At 34.4% G+C, this 19218-nt stretch overlaps 3 protein-coding genes across 3 annotated transcripts in view; all 3 read left to right on the forward strand.

The window, feature by feature from the left end:
* Positions 1-6977, forward strand: part of Igl (IQ calmodulin-binding domain containing protein igloo) — a 90243-nt gene extending 83266 nt beyond the window's left edge. Inside the window, exon 4 of the mRNA XM_072006328.1 lies at positions 2064-6977. Coding sequence (XP_071862429.1) covers positions 2064-2213 — 150 coding nt within the window. The 3' untranslated portion in view covers positions 2214-6977. The remainder of the gene's footprint in view (positions 1-2063) is intronic.
* A 166-nt stretch (positions 6978-7143) lies between these two features.
* Positions 7144-8211, forward strand: LOC139988662 (zinc finger matrin-type protein 5). The gene is made up of 4 exons (XM_072006331.1): positions 7144-7221; positions 7314-7460; positions 7596-7735; positions 7816-8211. The coding sequence occupies exons 2-4, from the start codon at positions 7336-7338 to the stop codon at positions 8052-8054; spliced, it is 504 nt and encodes a 167-aa protein (XP_071862432.1). The 5' UTR covers positions 7144-7221; positions 7314-7335; the 3' UTR covers positions 8055-8211.
* Positions 8212-8328: 117 nt separating this feature from the next.
* Positions 8329-19218, forward strand: part of LOC139988646 (uncharacterized) — a 59412-nt gene continuing 48522 nt past the window's right edge. Inside the window, exon 1 of the mRNA XM_072006298.1 lies at positions 8329-8752. The gene's annotated coding sequence lies outside the window, so the exon portion shown is untranslated. The remainder of the gene's footprint in view (positions 8753-19218) is intronic.

Here is a 19218-nt window from a genome sequence, read left to right on the forward strand (position 1 = left end):
TGATGAAGAGAAAATGCACGAAATTCTGCGAACGTCTCGTTTTACTGACTCGAATTCATCATAGTGATTTTGTTTGCGTAGCACGATCAAGTCGTGGATGAATAATTCTAGTGCAGGAAGGATTGCTATGAGTATCTTGAATAATCGAGGTTTCGTTGAGGAAATATCGTAAATGGGAAGAATTTGAAAAATTGGTATTCGTAAGAATATTGGAAAGGAAAAATTGAAGCGAATGCCATAGGGAAAATTAGAAACGCGATACAGAAAGATAGAGCATTTAAGTTGATAGTTATATAATAGAAATAAAATTGATCTTTATTTCCATGTTTAATGATTCGTCATAAAACTAGATCTTGTATTCATCAACTAAATATATTAAAATTGCTTTTTTTAAGATTACGTAAATTGCAATTTTCTAACTTAAAAGGGACTTAAATTTTATCTTTCCTTATGTAAATTCGGCCAGTCGCGGGGAGACGCGTTCGCGAGGAGGCGCGTCAACGGGAGTCGTAAATTCCCGTTACGATTGTATCAATCGACACCACGAGCAGGTCGATCCCCGTATTTCTTTTAGAATAATAGGGGTAGTTCAGTTGGAATAAAACTGTAGTCTACAGTTTTATTAATATATATATTTATTTCTATTTTGCCCGGATACACACTCTCATACACAAGCGAAGTCGGTGAATTTGATTACTTAGACGGAACGTGGAGTTAGGATGAACGCCCTATTGTCGTACGAACAGTTGACTTGACTGTCGCGAGGGCTTGAAGAGCCAAAGGAACCCGGGAGATGTGTGGCACAGACTGGCCTAGACTCGACTCACAGTTCGTTCTTTCGCCATTTCAGGAGTGGGAGACTTTCTACCGTCTTAGGTGATTGACGATATTGTTTTTTGGGATGATGTCCCTTTTTCCTTTGTATACACATCCGCTCTTTCCGTATGGCAGATACCCGCTTTCTCCGTGATTGTTACCAGCACGTAATAAATTCCAGGCCGTTGTGAACTTAAAGTACCTTTTAGGACTCTACGTCCTGTAATTTTAGTGCAGACTGATTGACCCATCTATATACGTTAGCCATTAAACTATCGTTAGAGTATCGTCAGGTAATAAGGGCTGACTTGTTGGCCGCTTCATACAGCGTAAGACCTTATATTAAGTTATATTGATATATTGAAATACTTATTTAAAAATTTTCCTCTTCGAAGATCTACTTGTTTAACAATTTTGTTTAAAAGGTGAATTTTAAAAGCAGACTTTGTCATAAAAAATTTTGTGTGCTTTGGCGGTAAAAGAGATGCTCGGTATGCCATGAAACGTATTTGCTAACTATAACTGTATATGATTTCCGTAATATTTTATACCACGATGAAAGTAACGCAAAAATTTGGTAATACGACAAATAGTATTTCCGACATCGAATTTCACCGAAATTCATATTGCTTTATACATTTAACAGTTTACTTTTAAGTAAATTAATAAAAAGATGAACTCAAGGTATTATTTTCATTTGAAGGAGGTAATTTTACAAACAAATTAAAGTTGAAAGAAACGTGATGTATATTCTCTCTTTCCCTCTAATGAAACGCACCATAAACATGCTGAAACGAATTGGCTCGCGATTTTTAACGAGCAGCAACATCGTATTATATTACGAACATACGTTCTACGCTTATTTGCAATTACAAATTTACATACCGAAGTTGGATCTTCTTGTTTTAAACAAAATAAGTATTTCGTATATCTTCTACTTTCTGAAACTTTACTGTCTGAAATTTGTCTATGTCCTCAATCATTTTAAAGGTATTGCTTCGCCTATATTGAAACACAAACAAATGTCACGATTTCATTCGGTATAGTTTTTTCAAACGAATTTAGTAGTAGTTAGTATTTAGAAAACAATCTAGTAAGCTATAACGCAAATACGAGATCATGCAATCGAACTTTTGACATATGGTCGTTAACAAACATTAACTAACAACACAACGCGTAATCTCAACAAACATGCTTCTATTTACAAAAGCAAATCTATACGTCAACGTTGTAATCTATTGTTTCAGGCGAAGGACGCCGTGAACGAGCTTGAAGGTATCGATCTCACGGATCCTGATCTACACAAGGCAGCGACGAAGATCCAAGCAAGCTTCCGAGGTCACAAGGTCCGCCAAGAAGTGTTATCGAATCCTGCGCACGATGCGCCCAAAAATTAAGGATGAGATTGAAGTGTTGATTTTTAAAAATCAGATCGCCGATAGTATGCCCGATATAAAACTAAGAACGAAGACGGAAAAAAGAGACAAAAAATACAAACATAAAAGAAAAATAAGTCGAACAATCAAAACATAAACAGTAAATCGGGCTTCGTCTTTGCTTTTTCGTTTGTCGCTGAGTCGAATCCGCTTCATTCTGCGGCACGATTACTCCGAATTGTACTTTCCGCTGTGATTTGTTTAAAACTGAGCTTGTAAGTTCGTATAAATCTTCAAACACGGATAATCCCCGTCAAACAATTTTCCACCCGAATTCGTACTAACGTATTTTTCGCCATTTTGGAAATATGGTATTCCAAATATATGAATATTATTTATTCTGGTTATACATGATTTTCAATTTCTATATTGAAGATTCATACTTAGATTCGCATTAAGCACACCCGCCTATTTCAGGCTAGTATGCTTATTGCTTAATATTTTCAAATACATGCTATAATATAACACATATATATATATCTATATATGTATGTGTGTGTGTGTGTGTATTACATGCTATCAACATCCTTGTTATTCACATTTCGTCGAGATACGAATCTTAATAGTTGAAGGAACAAATTGAAAGAAACGAACAAGTCGATAAAAAGACCACGCTACTTATAATACCGAGCATAGCATATAATAACACGTTGAATTGAATCGCGGTCAAGCATGAATGAAATACACTTATTTTAATAGAAGAAGACTGAGCTTCACCCACTGGTTGGCCAAAAGAATAAACGAAAAGGAGCTAGACAAGACTAAAGAAACGCAGTGGGAAATTAATTGGCTGGATAGCCGAGCGAAGCCAGCAGCCTTTTCATAAATTCGAAGCGCGAATAAAGGAGCGCGGCGGATAAGTGCGTTTCTTCGAGCAGATCCAATTACGTGGATCGATTTAATCGCTCGGCCGCGTATTCAACATTTCAGTGCGGAAGTTTTCGTTTAATCAACCGATACGTGAGACTCGTGCGTTCAAGATGAACACGGTGAACGCTCGATAAATTTGCCAGTCCGTTGTTGATGCGAAATTTATTAGCAGCCGAAAAAGCTTGGAAAGGATTATTTGCGATAGCGAGCGCCAATATATGTACGTATGGAAGCTGATTCAAAATTTCGACAATAGATTCCACGGAGCGCGATGCACGCGCTACCGTCACATTCTGTTCCTCCCTTATATAATTTTACCGTACGAGAACCACCGTCGAGACTCGACGTCTCGGCCATTCGTATCAGACGTTCCTTTTTTATGTTGTACACTGTACACCATGAAGATTCGCAAATGAAAACAGTGAAAGATTACAAACACCGAATAATTAAAATGTCATCCGACCGCATACTCGATACGTGAAATCACGAGTCTGCTCGCCATTGGAGGGTGGAGTCGTGTTGTTCCTTGCAAAAGTGAATTAATTCGAAAAGATGCGGCACGAACATAATAGTAACTGCAATCTTTGATAATCAATCGAAAGTCAACCGTTTCCTTCCCTTTTCGAATGTATACTCGTAATATCGTTCACATCGATAAATTTAATTTCGCGCTATAGCAAGTCGATTGAATTCGTTGATCATATTGTAACGCTTAATGTAAATCCAACCAGATATAAAGAAATATATGTACATAATGATGTTACGAATATGAAAACAATAGAGAATTATTGGTCGGAAATTATCCCCTGGTAAGGCGCATGCCTGAGTAAACAACATGTTTAATCGATAAACGTGTCGTCCAAATTACATTGCTCTAACTTTAAGGATGTCCATACCGTTATGTTTAACTGCAAGTTATTTTTCAAACACCAAATGCAAATATTTTTACGTGTTTAGATCGTATATTACGACACACAATTATGGATATATGTACACATACAGACATGCAGATGCTTTCGCAACCCCGTAGACGCAATAATTCGACGACAAAAAGGTTACAACACTCCAGTCGAACTGCCATGTAACGGGAGCGCGTTTCATATCATTCTATTTTCATCTAGTCCGTGGTTTTAATTTTTTTGGATTTTTTTCAATTCGAGCCAATCGGTAGAAGAGTAATACGTTGTTTTTAGCAGGCCTAAAAACATTACGAAGCTTTTTACAATCGTTACCAGCACACGTGCAAACTTTCTTCAAATTTCCGATGATTGTCGATTTTCAACCTATTTGGTTATTAACGAAAGACATAAAAATCGATATTAAGAAATACAGGGTGATTTGTTCGACAAAGAATCTTTCTTGCTTTTAAAAATAAAAAAATGATGACGCACCGTTCAAAATGATTAAACAATTTGCAGGTGTAGTTGATCATAATATAACGAAATACTTAATGTTTTACAAATCCTCTTTAAATACAGAAAAAAATATTATATCAAGCACGCTGTGCGTTTACTTACATTTGATGTTATCTTTGATTTGTACTGGGTAATTGGTTAGATCAAGGACTTTTTGAACAGAACAGCTTTTGCCTGAATTATATATATATATATAATTATATATGTTGCCCAAAAAATATGCGTGCAGCGTTGAAATACTACTATTATTATTAGTATGAAGTACAACGTTTATTGTGATAAAAATTTTACAAAATATTCTTTTAAAAATTTAAGCATTTTTCTTTAACTTTTTTATGCTTTATCTAAGGATAATTCAAATATTTTATATTGTTTCAATTATTATTGTGATTGTTTCACGTTATTAACCACGGGTGAAGTAAAGAAAAACCTTTCGTACAACTATCGAGCGGCTTCATTATGCATATACTCACGTTCCTGGAATTATTGCATAATTTATGACGCACTGAGTTGACCGTGATAACATTAAATGTTCAGTAGGAACTGTTATCGTTTTATCAGTTTCGTTAACGACCTAACTGTTGACTTTGGTTGTCGTTTATTTCTCCTGTAAATATTTTCGATATGCGTCACCGATTCTTGTCATGCATTGTCACGTATCACGACGTTTCTAACAGATATTGCGCAAAACACGATTGTATTTTCGGAAAATAACTCAATTATGTACGTGTACATGCACAATTAATATTATTAATACTTGGAAACACACGTTACACAAATTTTTGCACTTGTCTCTGATAATCGTAAAATGTTATTGAGAAATTGTTATATATATAGTAGTAAGCAAATTTTAGATGCTACGCCGAAATAAAAAAAATTAAGTACGGTTTAAGAAACGTAGAATTCCGCAAAGAGCTCGATTCTATACAGTATTCTCATACTGAAATGCACACTGTGAACAAAATGTGAATACTATACGGTTATCATATATGTAAAGTTATTGTATTATTAGAAATCTTTTATGTTGAAGGAACGAATCTCTAAAGTTTCTCTTCGTAGATATCAAAGAACTCTTACACTTGTCATTGTATATGTGAAAAATATTTATCAATTTCTTACAACTTCTACTTCATAATTATATTATTTTCATTTATCTGTTAACCTAATAATCGACAAAAAAGGATTGCAAATTTTAAATCACGTTTTCCAACTTTCTCGCGTGTAATTCAACATTTTCAAATATCGTTCATGCTTTATCGATTCCAATTCTCTTGCATTTTCACGTTACCTCATAGGATACAACTGATCGCTTCTAGAAAACTGGTGAAAATATTGTTATCGTTGAAAATGTCTATGAAAGTCAGCATATGGTCGATGATTAACCAATCGAACATTCAAATCATCATCCACATACTTGCTTAATTTAGTTCTGTTCGCGAATAAACAAACAGGAAATTTGACATTTAAAATTTGAAAGCCGATTCACACTGTGTCCTATCGAGTCTGGCAACGACGCTAGAAATCTATATAGAGAACGATCTAATATATTAAATCTATTTATAATATTATATTCCTGTTATAATAATATTTGTATGCTACACCAACTAAGAAGCTCCTGTACGAATATTATTATAATCCACACTGACATTCTATACATATACATATATTAATACTATTAATATATTGTGTTTATATTATATGTTATATGTGTATAATAATATTAATATTGTCGAATATATAAATATTTATGATGTTCGTCAATGACGTGATACGGCAATTGCATTTTTATTATTGCCGTCTAGTGGGGATCGGCTTTATATTTTCACAAAGAATTATCATTTGTTTACAGAAAAATTCATTTTTTGATATTTCAACTAATGAAATAAATATATTATAAATGCTTTTTTAAACCGAGAATGAATAGTGCAAAGTTGAAATTGGGCATTCTACAACGTTGCGTATTCAAATATAAAAATTATATATTTCCAGGACAGAATTTCTCTTAGAAGCAAATACACGGACAAATGATGGATAACTTTATTTGCCCTAAGCAAAATTCTGGTGTTAGAAAATTCATATTATCGAGGAATAATTAAAAGTTTTTTAATATTTTGAAGCTTCTGTAGTTGCAAAGGTATTTCTCGCTGCGTATGGTGCGCGATTATGAGGTCAAGAATTAACGGAGAAGGTTATTGTAATAAATTATAGGCATTTTCTTCGGTATATGACGTTACCACACAGATATAGATTAGTAACGCACAAGATGTTGGGAGAAATTGTATTGTAAGGATGTAACAAACAATTGTAATGTTTAAACGAGCAGTATCATACATGTAATCTGTTTGTTTAAAATAAATACCCATTAAGTGTACAAACAATTCCGACCTGAAGAATTAATAGAAATACACCTTTAAATAAATGAATCATTTTGGATAGTTTAGTAACTCTTTTCTGTTCTCAGTTGATTATTCATATACTGATAATTTATACATGGAAAATGTGCACGATCGAGAATACAAAATAAATCATTTCTTAAATAAAAACTAAAATTGAGCGAAGTTGATTGTCATGGTACACATTCCTTGAATTATATACTTTTATAGCGAACGTCAGATGGCACTGTAGTTGCTATAAAGTTTGTTTACTTCGTTCTCGTAGTACTTAGTTCGTAGCAGCTCGTAGTGGTAAGTACAAATTATTCTATTGATATTATTAATATCATACAACGTAGTACTTAAAGTTTTATACTATAATAAATAAAATATTTCTTATTTAGTTTCAGTAAAGTTTAACCACCAATGGGTAGAAGATATTATTGCGAGTATTGTGACAGATCCTTTAAGGATGACCCAGAAGCCAGAAAAAAACATCTTTCGAGTTTACAACATACAAAAAATCGCGCAGATCATTATAATATATTCAAAGATAAATATCTAATAATACTTTATCGATAAAATATTTGAAACATATGAAATTAAGTACAACTTGCTAATCATAACCTTAAAGTTGTTACACATTCGTTACGATTATAAAAATATTTTTATTTATTATTCTCTATAGATCCAGAAGCTATATTAAAAGAAGAAAGCGCAAAGATACCATGTAAATGGTATTTAAGTGGTGGTGATTGCGCATTTGGCCTTGGTTGCAGATATTCTCACTATACTCCTCCAATGATATGGGAACTTCAACGACTGGGTAATGATCATAATAATTCAAAGCAAATTTAAAAAGAATACTATATCACATACTATATAACCATTATTTATTATTTATAGTTGCTATGAAACATCAATCAAAACTGAATGTGATGCTTGAAAATGGTTGGCCAAGTACTGATGATATAATCAAAGAATATTTTGAGAATGCTACAAGTACAAGCGATGCAGATGATTTTATTTATCCTGTTTGGTCTAGACCATTGGAATTACAGAATTGTTCCATGTTGCCACCATCATTATGGCCTATCACACCAGAAAGCTTAGCAAATACTAAAACTTTCAAGGAATGGAGTTAAAACCATAAGAAGTATAGGATTCTTTCTTAAATTGAATTAAATTAATTCGTAGTAATTTGACTGCAATCTGAACTTGATACATGTAAATAATTCAAAATGTACTTTCCTTTTCAAAGGATCGAATATACCGTAAATAAATTGATATAAATACAAAATACCGGAAATTTCTGAAAGGTCCTTAATTCAGAACTAGTAAAATAATACTTAAAAAATGGAAAAGTTAAATAGTATATAGTAATTTTTCGACATTTTCCGATTAAACAGATGCACCATCTTACGAGGCAAGGATGAATCAGACTCGGTGCTGCTTGATGTTTGCCGGTAACCTCCGTGACTACCATCTGTCCTCCATCATCCCCTCCGCCAATCACCAAGCAGAAAGGCGAGCACACAATGAACCTTGGTACACCGTCACGCAGTAACGAAGCAACCGTTGTTACGATAGTTTGGCATTGAAGTGTCGTGTTCGGCGCGCCGTCGTGTCGTTTCGATTTAAAAACGAATTCAGTGTATGTTCGTAGCCGAGGACTGTGTTGCGATTATGAGATTGACTCGATCACGTAACTCGTGTGAATTTACGCTGGTGTACCAATCAGAAAGTGTTTGAAACTTCTCAGTGCATCGGCACGGCGGGACGCCGGCCCTCGATTAACCGACTGGATTTTCGATCGTCGCTTCGGATCAACTCGATCGCACCGGTGAGTCTTCACCAATATCTCCTCTGCTCATTATACATGTTTTATCTGTAATCAAATGACATGATTCTTATTCCATAAAAGATACATATGTATAATAGGATTAAACTTGAACGAAACACGTGATTTGGTTAACAGAGAAAACATTCATAGCTATAAGAGATCGTAACTTTTTACGACCATAAATAGAGGTAGATATAGTTCGAAGAAAGTGTTTAGGTATACGGAAAATATTACAGAGTGATAATTTTCAAACACCAATGATATGTAAGAAAAATGCTTGTTGTTAGATTTGCCAACGCATAAAATTATAAACAGACCTATACATCATATGGTTTTTAACAACGCGTGACTTTAATTTGACAAGTATGAAACGTCATTTGAATTCATGCGATCTCTTTCTTCACGTACCTTCCCTCAGTTACCGAATTTAAATACAATAGATTGTCTTCGATTAGTTTGCGCAACCGGAACAATGTTATTGCTTCCAACAATATACTATCATTTTGCTAGTTTTTCTTTATTTTCTATAGCGTGAAACTTTATAAGCTTTAAATGATATTATTTAATTAAAGAATCGTTTCGCTTTGCATAAAAGGAGGCACTGAATTAGTGCTCCAACATGAATCGTGTAAATTTATGTATGCAATATATACGTTTTATATTACGCGTTGATAACTAAGGAAGTCATTTAACCAGTAAATTACATTTTATAATCTTAGTTATAATTATAAATTACTATACTATTACGGTTATAAAAAATTAGCTGAATTGAAAAAGTGTCGCCATTATAGTAATTGGTTAAGAGATAATATTTATTTCACGATCACCACAATGCTATATTTTCTGGTTCGAGATTCGATACTCGTGCGCTGTTATAGCAACGGAAATCGGTTCGTACTTACGTATGATGATACCCTTTGATAATGTATGCATTATCATGGATACGATAACATACTGATTGTGAGTATCAAATTGATTTTACCCAAGCGTTATTCCTGTTAATATAGTCATAAAATGACTCTTACAATTTCTACACCATATTATTACATTTTTCAAGCATTACATGCAAATTTTGCTTCTCGTAAACATATGAAAGAATAGATATATTCCAATGAATTTTCAGAATTTTAATTTACAAATAAGAAAGAAATTACAGCACCTAATAATAACTAATAATCTGTATAGCGTGTAATAGCAATAATTAAACATTAATGATAAATAACACGATTACAAAATCTGAATGAACTTGAATGATATAGAGAAAGTGATTGGAAGATGGTCGGCACGGATTCACAGATATTACATCACTGATATCGTTTCCGCCATAACGTCCATGGAGTCTGGTAGTGTGACGATCGAGTGGCAACGACCTGCTCCTGCCCGCCATAGACAAGAAAGAGTTGAGCTACGTGTAGTCGCATCACGATTCTTGCCGGAGGTCATGACCTTGTCGATATGGGAATAATTGTGCGTTTGGGATCGTCCCCGTGCCCGTGCCCGTGAGTCAGTTTCCCGATCGATTTCAGGCATGCATCAGCGTCCATTGTCGCGTTCCGCGCACACCACAATGGACTTGTCTATTTTCGAGCAGCTGCGCGGCCCTCTTTCGAACAATGCAGCCCAGAGTAAGCAACATGCATGCGTGGATCCGATCACTTTTCGATCATACTTTTCGTAAAATGGTGACCTACCGCTGGACATCCTACACTACGCTCACTATCCTGATCAATATTTTTAGTTTACATAATCTGTTTTTAAACATATTATATATTATTATATGTATTATATTATATTACATATATATATTATTGTATTTAATGCGGAGGTTTTATCAAACTACGTCTCGAATCGTCGAATCAGTGTGTTCATAATGTATATATCTACATATATGTAGTATGTCTTCATGAAGGATTTTGAGAGAACTAAAGATCTTATGTAGGTTAAATTCCTACTTCATGATACTGATATGAAACGAAGAAGGCATTATGTCCCAAGTCATTAAATTGTATTATGTTAAATAAAAATTAGGATAAGGCTATATTTGTTGTAAATCCTTATTACATTGAATAGTAAAAACGAATTAACTACACTGAATGTGAATTAATTAGTCCAGAGCACGTGTGATTTTTTAATGAAATTTTTAAATCAGAAGGAATAAAATTAAGTATCAAATGCTTTATGTAGGAAAACCCTTTACCTTTTAAAATTACTTTCTTCTATGATATTAATTATTGGATTACCTCATGTACCAGTAATATTCAGAAATTGTGCAATATTCAAATGACAATTCTATCAAAATCAATCAGATCGTACAAGACTAATCGTATCTATTAGACGTAAAAAACTATCTTAGATCAAAGCTGATTTCTCGCATGACATCCACGTTAAAACTAATTCCCCTTCGACACGCATTGGAATACACGTATCTAATCGACGATTAATCTTCGCAAGGACAATACGTACAACCAATCTTTACAATCTGCCGATAACGCGATCAAACGATCATTTTCATTTTCATTCTCCTTCTCCGGCAGTAGCGAGGAGTTTCGAAGTTCGCAGATTTAATTCGACGCGAAGCATTTCGTTCGGCCACGTCTAGGAGCACATGAGCTGCTAAAAACGAGCCACTCGGCAATTTAACGTCATTTATTTCTATTGCCTTTATGCGGGCCTATTACGTCATACGATTTCTCTCTGTCCTTTACCGCGTGGCAAGTTGTACCCGGTCGCATGTATCACGATCGTTTCGCAATTCTTCCACGAGAGTCAATCATCGAATAATTTTCCAAATTGCCAAACATTGTTATCGATGAACACCATGGTTGATCGTTTTGCACTCGTGTTGAACCAAGCAACACGTCATTGTTTTGTCCGATCCGATATAAGTCGACGTAAATTTATCGCAGTTGATAAACACCGATATTCATAGAAATATTTTTTCTTGGTAACTCATTGTGTTTCTTCGAGCAGAATTCATAATTACACATACATCTGCAGTATAAAACAAGATAAAACAAAATACGGGGAAGGATATTGGAGTATTATAAATTGCACAGATAGAAGACCTATGCCACACCGATAGGATTTAAATTGTTCCCATTTTGTACTTACTACCGTTATATAATGCATTACCATACAAATTATCATAGCATGTCATGTCATATATACATTTATCATAGCTAACTACTTAATATAATTTACTACATGTTACAGATTTGAATGTCTTTTAACATATAAAAAATTAATACAGAATTAAGACCTAGACTTTAGGAAAGCATCTTAGAAATAAATTTTTATAAATGATGTGAAACTTGCGACAGTGAATAAAGATTCAGTAATAGATTTTTCAAGTTCTGTAACAAAGTTTTCATTAAAACGATTTTAGCAAACGTATATTTTCAATTGTCACTTGTTCATTTTAAGCACGCACAGACACGTGTTCTTACATGACAAACGGTTGACTGTAAAATTAACTAACAATAACATAGATACTATGTTCTGTGAAATTTTTTGGAAAATTTCAGACTCTCACAGAGGTCATTTTCTCGTTTAAAAATTGTTCTGTCATGTTATTCGTATGTCTTTCTTTTTTCAAATTCAAATAACATAAGATACTAGCTACTATTTTTAAAGATAAGAGTGCTACTTCCACAGATTTATATTGGTCAAAAGAATAAAAAAGCGAAAGTCTAGTAAAAGGAAAACAATAATAGATGGTACTAGTAAAAAGTGAAATTATATTTGTCCGCGCAGACATTTCAAAAATTCTAACCGGTTCTTTGGTAGAAGTGATCTGAGAAAGATACATATGTATGTACTATGCGTGCTCTGAAAGAGCTAATAAAATTCCCACACAGTTCTCCAGTTCTTTCTTTCGTGTTTAAATGGACAATCGTGGAGTTTCGCAGCTTCCGTCATTTACAAATAATAGCATTAAATAGTAGCAATCTCGAAGGTTTCGTAAGTTTCAATATTTTTACTTTTATATTTCTTAAATGTGTTTTTTAAACAGTTCTAAAAGATTCATTTTTCACTGAATAAGTTTCTTGGTATAAATTTATTCGCATAAAGAAATAAAATAAAAATACTTAATACCAGTTATTAGAATCACTTATCGTTTCAATTAATCAAATAGCCCCCATATATCGTAACTTATCCGAGTTGAAAGTAACGTCCAATGATTGATACGGTCACTGAGGATTCAATATGATTCTGCATTCTGAACACGTGTTTGCCTCTTTAAATAGCGTTTTGTGCAAGGGTCAGTCTGTTCAATTCAAGATTCGTTCTTTATGTGCTGCTAAAAAACGATTACTTTGTCTGCAGAGTTTTTTAAATTCTTTAATAATTCCGAGACGGAGGTTTCGGCGCGCGTTGTGCGAATTAAAATCGATAAGGTCAGGCACAAAGCGCTCGTCATGATATCGAGAAGCGTATGAATGGTCTGACAACTTGCATTTTGTGTTACTATGTTGTACTTACTCGATTACATTATTTGCTCTTTCTTTCTTTCTTTCCGTGTCTTTTGTAAAATTTTTGAGAAAAAGATCTTTTTTCATTCTAAAACAATAGAGATTTCAAATTTTCAAAAGAGTTGAGAGACAAACCAGTATCCAGTCAGTTGGAAAATCTTCTTCTTTCATAATTTTTGTCATAATTTTTGGTTTGTAGCAAGCTTGGGTCAATGTGACGCACCCGCGTTTTTTCTCCTCGCACACGAGATCTTCTGGCTGTGGTAAAATCTGTCAATAACCGTTAGCGTGCGGTTTCAGCTATTTACCAAACAGGTTTGAATACGAGACGCACACCCTCGTTCCTGGAGTCGAATATGCGCATACGTATACATATTTATGCAGAAGGACCAACAATGTGGTCGATTCGCGTGATCTATAGGTATGGAGAAACATTCGTACGCGATTTAATGAGTTTTACTATACTGTGATAATGGCGATAATAGTTGCGTGAAAACTACGCAAAGCCAATAATTGCAAGGTGCAAACGACATGGATGAGCTGGTTACCCATGACATGCATGTACAATAAAAGGTCGACATGGTACCTATATAACAATATGGCTAATTATATATTTTTTCTGCAATTTCCTTTGATGTTTTGTAAAATATTCTGTTCCCTGTATTGTTTTTGATATTATATTTTGATCAAAATAGAAGATATGTTTTGTTATTAATACATATTGCATATAGCCTGTTTATGTTGCATTTGGACAGATATGACTCGATATTATGAAGCAAAAGCTTGGACAAGACTTCATGATACAGAAACATTTCACGTTTCTTTATTACCACGATTCAATGGAGATTCTCTTTGGTAAACTAATCCTTTCGGTCGGTAGTGATTTACAGTTTCCTTATTTCCGTTCAAGATCCGAGTGTTTTGTGAAATGTACTTATTATTCACAATACTATAATATAAATAATATGTTCCTGATAAGATCTACAATAATTTTATCGATGCTGAAAGCGAACGACGTTTGAAGGTGGAAAATTAGAAGGAGATGTAAACTAGATGGGTTCGATCGTTTTATTATTATTCCATTCTATATTCGATATTACCTTGAAAACAAAATAGTTGTCATAAACAATTGCTCCTATTCTATGCATAAAATCGATTACTCGCCATTGGACTCGTATAACGTCTAGCTGACCGAAATTGAAAACCACACGTTCATGGAAATCGCGCAACATTCGCCGAAGACAACAAACAACATACACTTTTGTACCGCTATACTTATGACGTAAGCGTAAACGTACACCTTCGGTATGCCATGAATTTCCGAGGAAAATCTTACCCGCGAGACCGTTACTTTAAAACGGTAACGTAGGATGTATCGTGTATCTGAAAGCGGATATAAATGGATTAACTGACTCATACTGAGTCATCGCACTGATTTTCGGGGAATTTACGAGCCACTGTATGCCGGAGAAAATAGGTCTAATGGGGATTCGTTCACGACACACTTCCGGTACACCAAGAAACGAATACGTATATTTCATAGCTTCGTATCGGCATCGAAGCTGTACCTGCTCTTAATGATCGTGACTAGCTATGCAGGGTTTTCTTCTAGGTCGTGATCATGTTTTAGGAAATGATTTTTATTAAGATATGCATCCAAGATCTTTCATTTCTGTGTAAAGGATTACGCATTCGGTAACAAATTTTAATTAACGCTATAACGACGGATACACTACGTATCATTTTAATTTTACAAAAAGAACACGTTAGATTCATTCGATATGTTTGTTTAAAGTTAATTTTCGGACCCTTTATAACGAATTCTTTCAATTCTTTATAAACAAAAAACGATTTTGCCGAATGAGAAAATATCGGTAGAGAATTTCATACTCCACATTTTATTTGACTAGCAGGTCACAACTTGGACAAGACAGCTTGTATAACCTTTGATCAACACTACGTAATAAAACAAGTTTCACACACATGTTACGAATAGCTAAGTAATCTAAATTAAATAATCAATTTCCAGACTTCATAAACATCACCTAGTTCTTTACTTACCTAATATTTACTTTCCTTTCGCGCAAAACTGCTCAAAATAGAATTTTCTCTATGCTAACTCAATGTTCATTTTGCCATGTTTTACCTATCAATATTCGTTGTCAATCTTCCCGACCTTCAAAGATCAATATCCAAGCAGAAAGTTTGCGACAGATATTACAATTCGAACTTCGATCGATCGCCAGTCGCTACGATTCCTTTAATTTACTCAGATACGTTTTTATTTTATATCAGATTATTCGTTCCCACCACTTTTTCTTTCATTTTCATTCTGTTTCGATTAAACTTAACATTTTTATATGCAATATCATGTTTGCGTGTTATCAATTATTTTATTATAAAATGGAATCAATGTGAACCACAAAATCAACGTCGAATTCAAGTGACGCTTTCTTCTCGACTCGAAAAAGAATGCAACTAATACGCTTGCTTGGTCACCTTTGTTCCTTGATATGGAATATCATGCAAAATCTCGATAGTCTGGGCAAACGCATCGCGTATGAAATCTATATGGGCAAAGAGAGAGAATATAAATCGTAACGAGTACCTTTCATGCCTGAACGACCATAATGTACTAAATGATACGCTCGGGAGGTCTTTATGCTCAAGGTCGCTTTTACCGGCATTATTCGCCTTTTATGAAACGACATGAAAAAGAACTAGCTGCGGTGTGTGTAACAGGTTCCCTGTAATACACTGGCGCTCCTCGCGATGCGATGCATCGTATTGTAAGACTGCTCTCCGTTGCAGTCTTTTATACCTCGATTCAACGGGGTATCCAAAGGCGTACCACGTTGCTTTATGGTAGAAACGAAAATTAAGTGGTTGAAACGCGGCTGCGATCTTTGATGCTAATTACTTTGTGCGCTGAGCAAAGATCCCTTGGGATTGAAGTTTCTTGTCCTGCTGAGAATGCGTAATATGTGCTTTTATTTCCTTTGTGGAAGATAACTTGGGTGGTTCAAAACTAATTATACGTTCCAGAGAATCAAGATTTTTGTTTATTCGCACAAAGCTTTACGAATACGTATTTTGACCACAATAAAAAGTGATATAACCATTTCGGCCTTTTTAAATATTCAGATTAATTACATTTACAAGGATTAACGCTGGTTTCTGAATTCATTCTTCAATGCATCAATTACGCTATTCTAATCATTTTCTTTTAAAATATATTTCTAGTCACGTAAAACGATTTTTCCCAAGATCTTAATCGTTCACCGGCGGACTGTGGTTTTCGAAAGTGGCAGCAATTCACTAAAGGGTCCTGTGACACCTGGTCCCTACCTGACTGCATTCCCAGAAGACCTCCAAACGTTTTCTCAAGGCTATTCGACTTCCTACTTCCAGAATGTTACACAACTTTGAATTATTCATTTCAGAGCCTCTGGTAAACGATAACACTTTCATTGTCCGTCCTGTCACCTGGACATAGAATAATTTGGCTTCGATTAGCATAAATCGGCCATAATATACTTATTACACTGTACAAGTAGCTCTTTACCACGTTTTATCTGACGTGTTTGCATTATACTTCGGGAGGCGTCGAACGATTCTAACGTTATCAACGCATAAAATGAATATCTTACAAAGCTTTTCCTTTTTTAGCTTTACAATGGAAAAATTATAACACGTTATTGTAGAGTGTTTAAAACCTGTCGTCAAAGATACAAAAGTCGAAAAGTCGAAGTTTATCGATTTATCAGGTTGTAACATCTGAAGCGTCTTTTTAAAAGCCTCACGTTCACATATATATATATAGGATATATTTATAGGATAAATATATATAGGATATATATTGGATACCATATAATATATATATATATATGTAAACTCCCTAGAGTTCACGTGAGATAGGGACTCTTTTTGTTCTACAGGTAGCACGACTTTCTTTGTTTCACGGACAGAGCAACCCTCTTAGGGTTTTACGGACAACCATTTTTGAGAGACACTCGTTTTCCAAACGGACGGACAGAGAGCAACATCAGAGACAAACAAGAGCACAGAATAACTATTTAAAATTTTGAAGACTGACGGAAAAAGATCGGTAGCTCAGGACGTTGAAAATCGATTCTCGATTTTCAGGTAAACATTGTACAGAACTTGTTATTTCTATTGCTATATATATGCTATTTGTTATATTTATCGTTATAGACGGATGTCAATTGTTGTTTATTTTTGTATTTTATGTAATTACTTTCACAATAAAACTCGATTTTCAAATTTCAGAATCGATCACCTGAATTATCCCAAGATTTACGATCTTACATATATATATATATAGTATCAAGAAGCATATCAGTTGCCTGTAGCGTAGCATTAAAATAGTATTGAAAGTTTTCCGGTATTCTCTTTCTCTTTCTCCTTCTCCTTAATTGTAATTTAGACATTCCAAACTGTTTAAGCACATTAGAAAGTGTCTGATTCACGCAGAGATAATTCTTATTACCTGTACTTCCATCAATCAATGATTCTGCTTCCGGCTCTATGAGTAGTTATCGAAACTTTTACTTATTTCAAGGACGCTCATACTTGCCAGGTAACAGTCCTTCCTTAGGTTCTGCTCTTTTTATCCATCGACTATGCTCACCTAAACTGGTTTGTTTTTATCATCAAATGCCTGTTTCGTTTCGTTCCGTTCTTTTTCTTGAATTTTCAACAAAAATAGCCGTTCTCCACGCAGAAGAATTCCAAGTTGCATCCGTTGTCGTTGCTTTATGCGTTACATACACAATTTTCAATTACAATCTTATGTCTCGTTAGAGATTATTATTGTATCGCCTACATGGGAGAAGTGTTATTAATACTAAAAAGTCTATAGAAACTCCATCATTGTCTAAAGGTATCATGAAATTAAAAAATTAGAATTTTCATTAAATTCAATTCAATTTTACAACTCTCCCCTTACAGAACTACATACAGTAAATTAATTTTTTAAGTACAGAACGAGATAATCTAGTTTAATCGTCGTTCACGATCTTTGGCGCAGTTTTTCCATGGTAAAAAGAGACGTAAAGCATAGATTCAATTTTATTACTTCAATTCGGGATACCGCTCGAATTCCGAGTAAGTTAAGGTAGGCCATGATTCGCATTGAATCGTAAGGACAAGATTCCCCGGCACTACTTTCTTCTTCTTATTCCAGAACTCGCAGTGCCGGATCTCTTCCTACCTCTTTTTTTGCAATACCGCGACGACGATGACGACGACCTATCACTCTCACCGTCTCAATACGAGATCCAGTTTCGCTGCTCGATCTCGTCTCGAGGAATATCAAGACGCCATTTACGGAAGGCGATACGCGTGCATTCAAATCTCTGGGATGGTGACGAATTCTCCATGCGTGTTATTTTATTCGAGCAAAAATCCCAAGCGACCCCGCAACTTGGATTTCCATTTATCTATCATTTTGATCGTTTTTACATATAGTTTTGTTTTTCTTTTTTCAAATTTTGCTTTCGAGCGAACAGATTTTAAATGCAACAATATGTTTGGATATTACCGTGAACAAGAGGCTACATTGTGTATATGTACTTTGTCCTCATTGTGAACAAAAATAGGTGGTTTTGTATAACAAAGAGAGGAAAATTAGGATGATAACGGCTATTACTGAAATAATAAGGATGAATGGTCGTTACGCTCTACGAAGTAACTTAAATGAGATTAATTATCGTTAAAATTCATTGGTATCATCATGTACAATATTGAATATTGAACCATAAACTCGATTGAATTTGTTATCACAATATTAGCTTTATTTCATGTTTAAGTCACGAAGCTAGAGTTCACAAGAAAGTTTAACAGAAAATTAATATTAGATATTTAAAATAAACAGTTAAACCGAACCGTCAAACGAAATTTACGAAATTTTGCTAGATATAAATCGCGATATATTTCGTGAATAAAAGATACTAAGATAGTAGAACCTAGAAC

This window comes from Bombus fervidus, chromosome 7, assembly GCF_041682495.2.
Source record: "Bombus fervidus isolate BK054 chromosome 7, iyBomFerv1, whole genome shotgun sequence".
NCBI classification, from domain to species: Eukaryota; Metazoa; Arthropoda; class Insecta; order Hymenoptera; family Apidae; genus Bombus; species Bombus fervidus.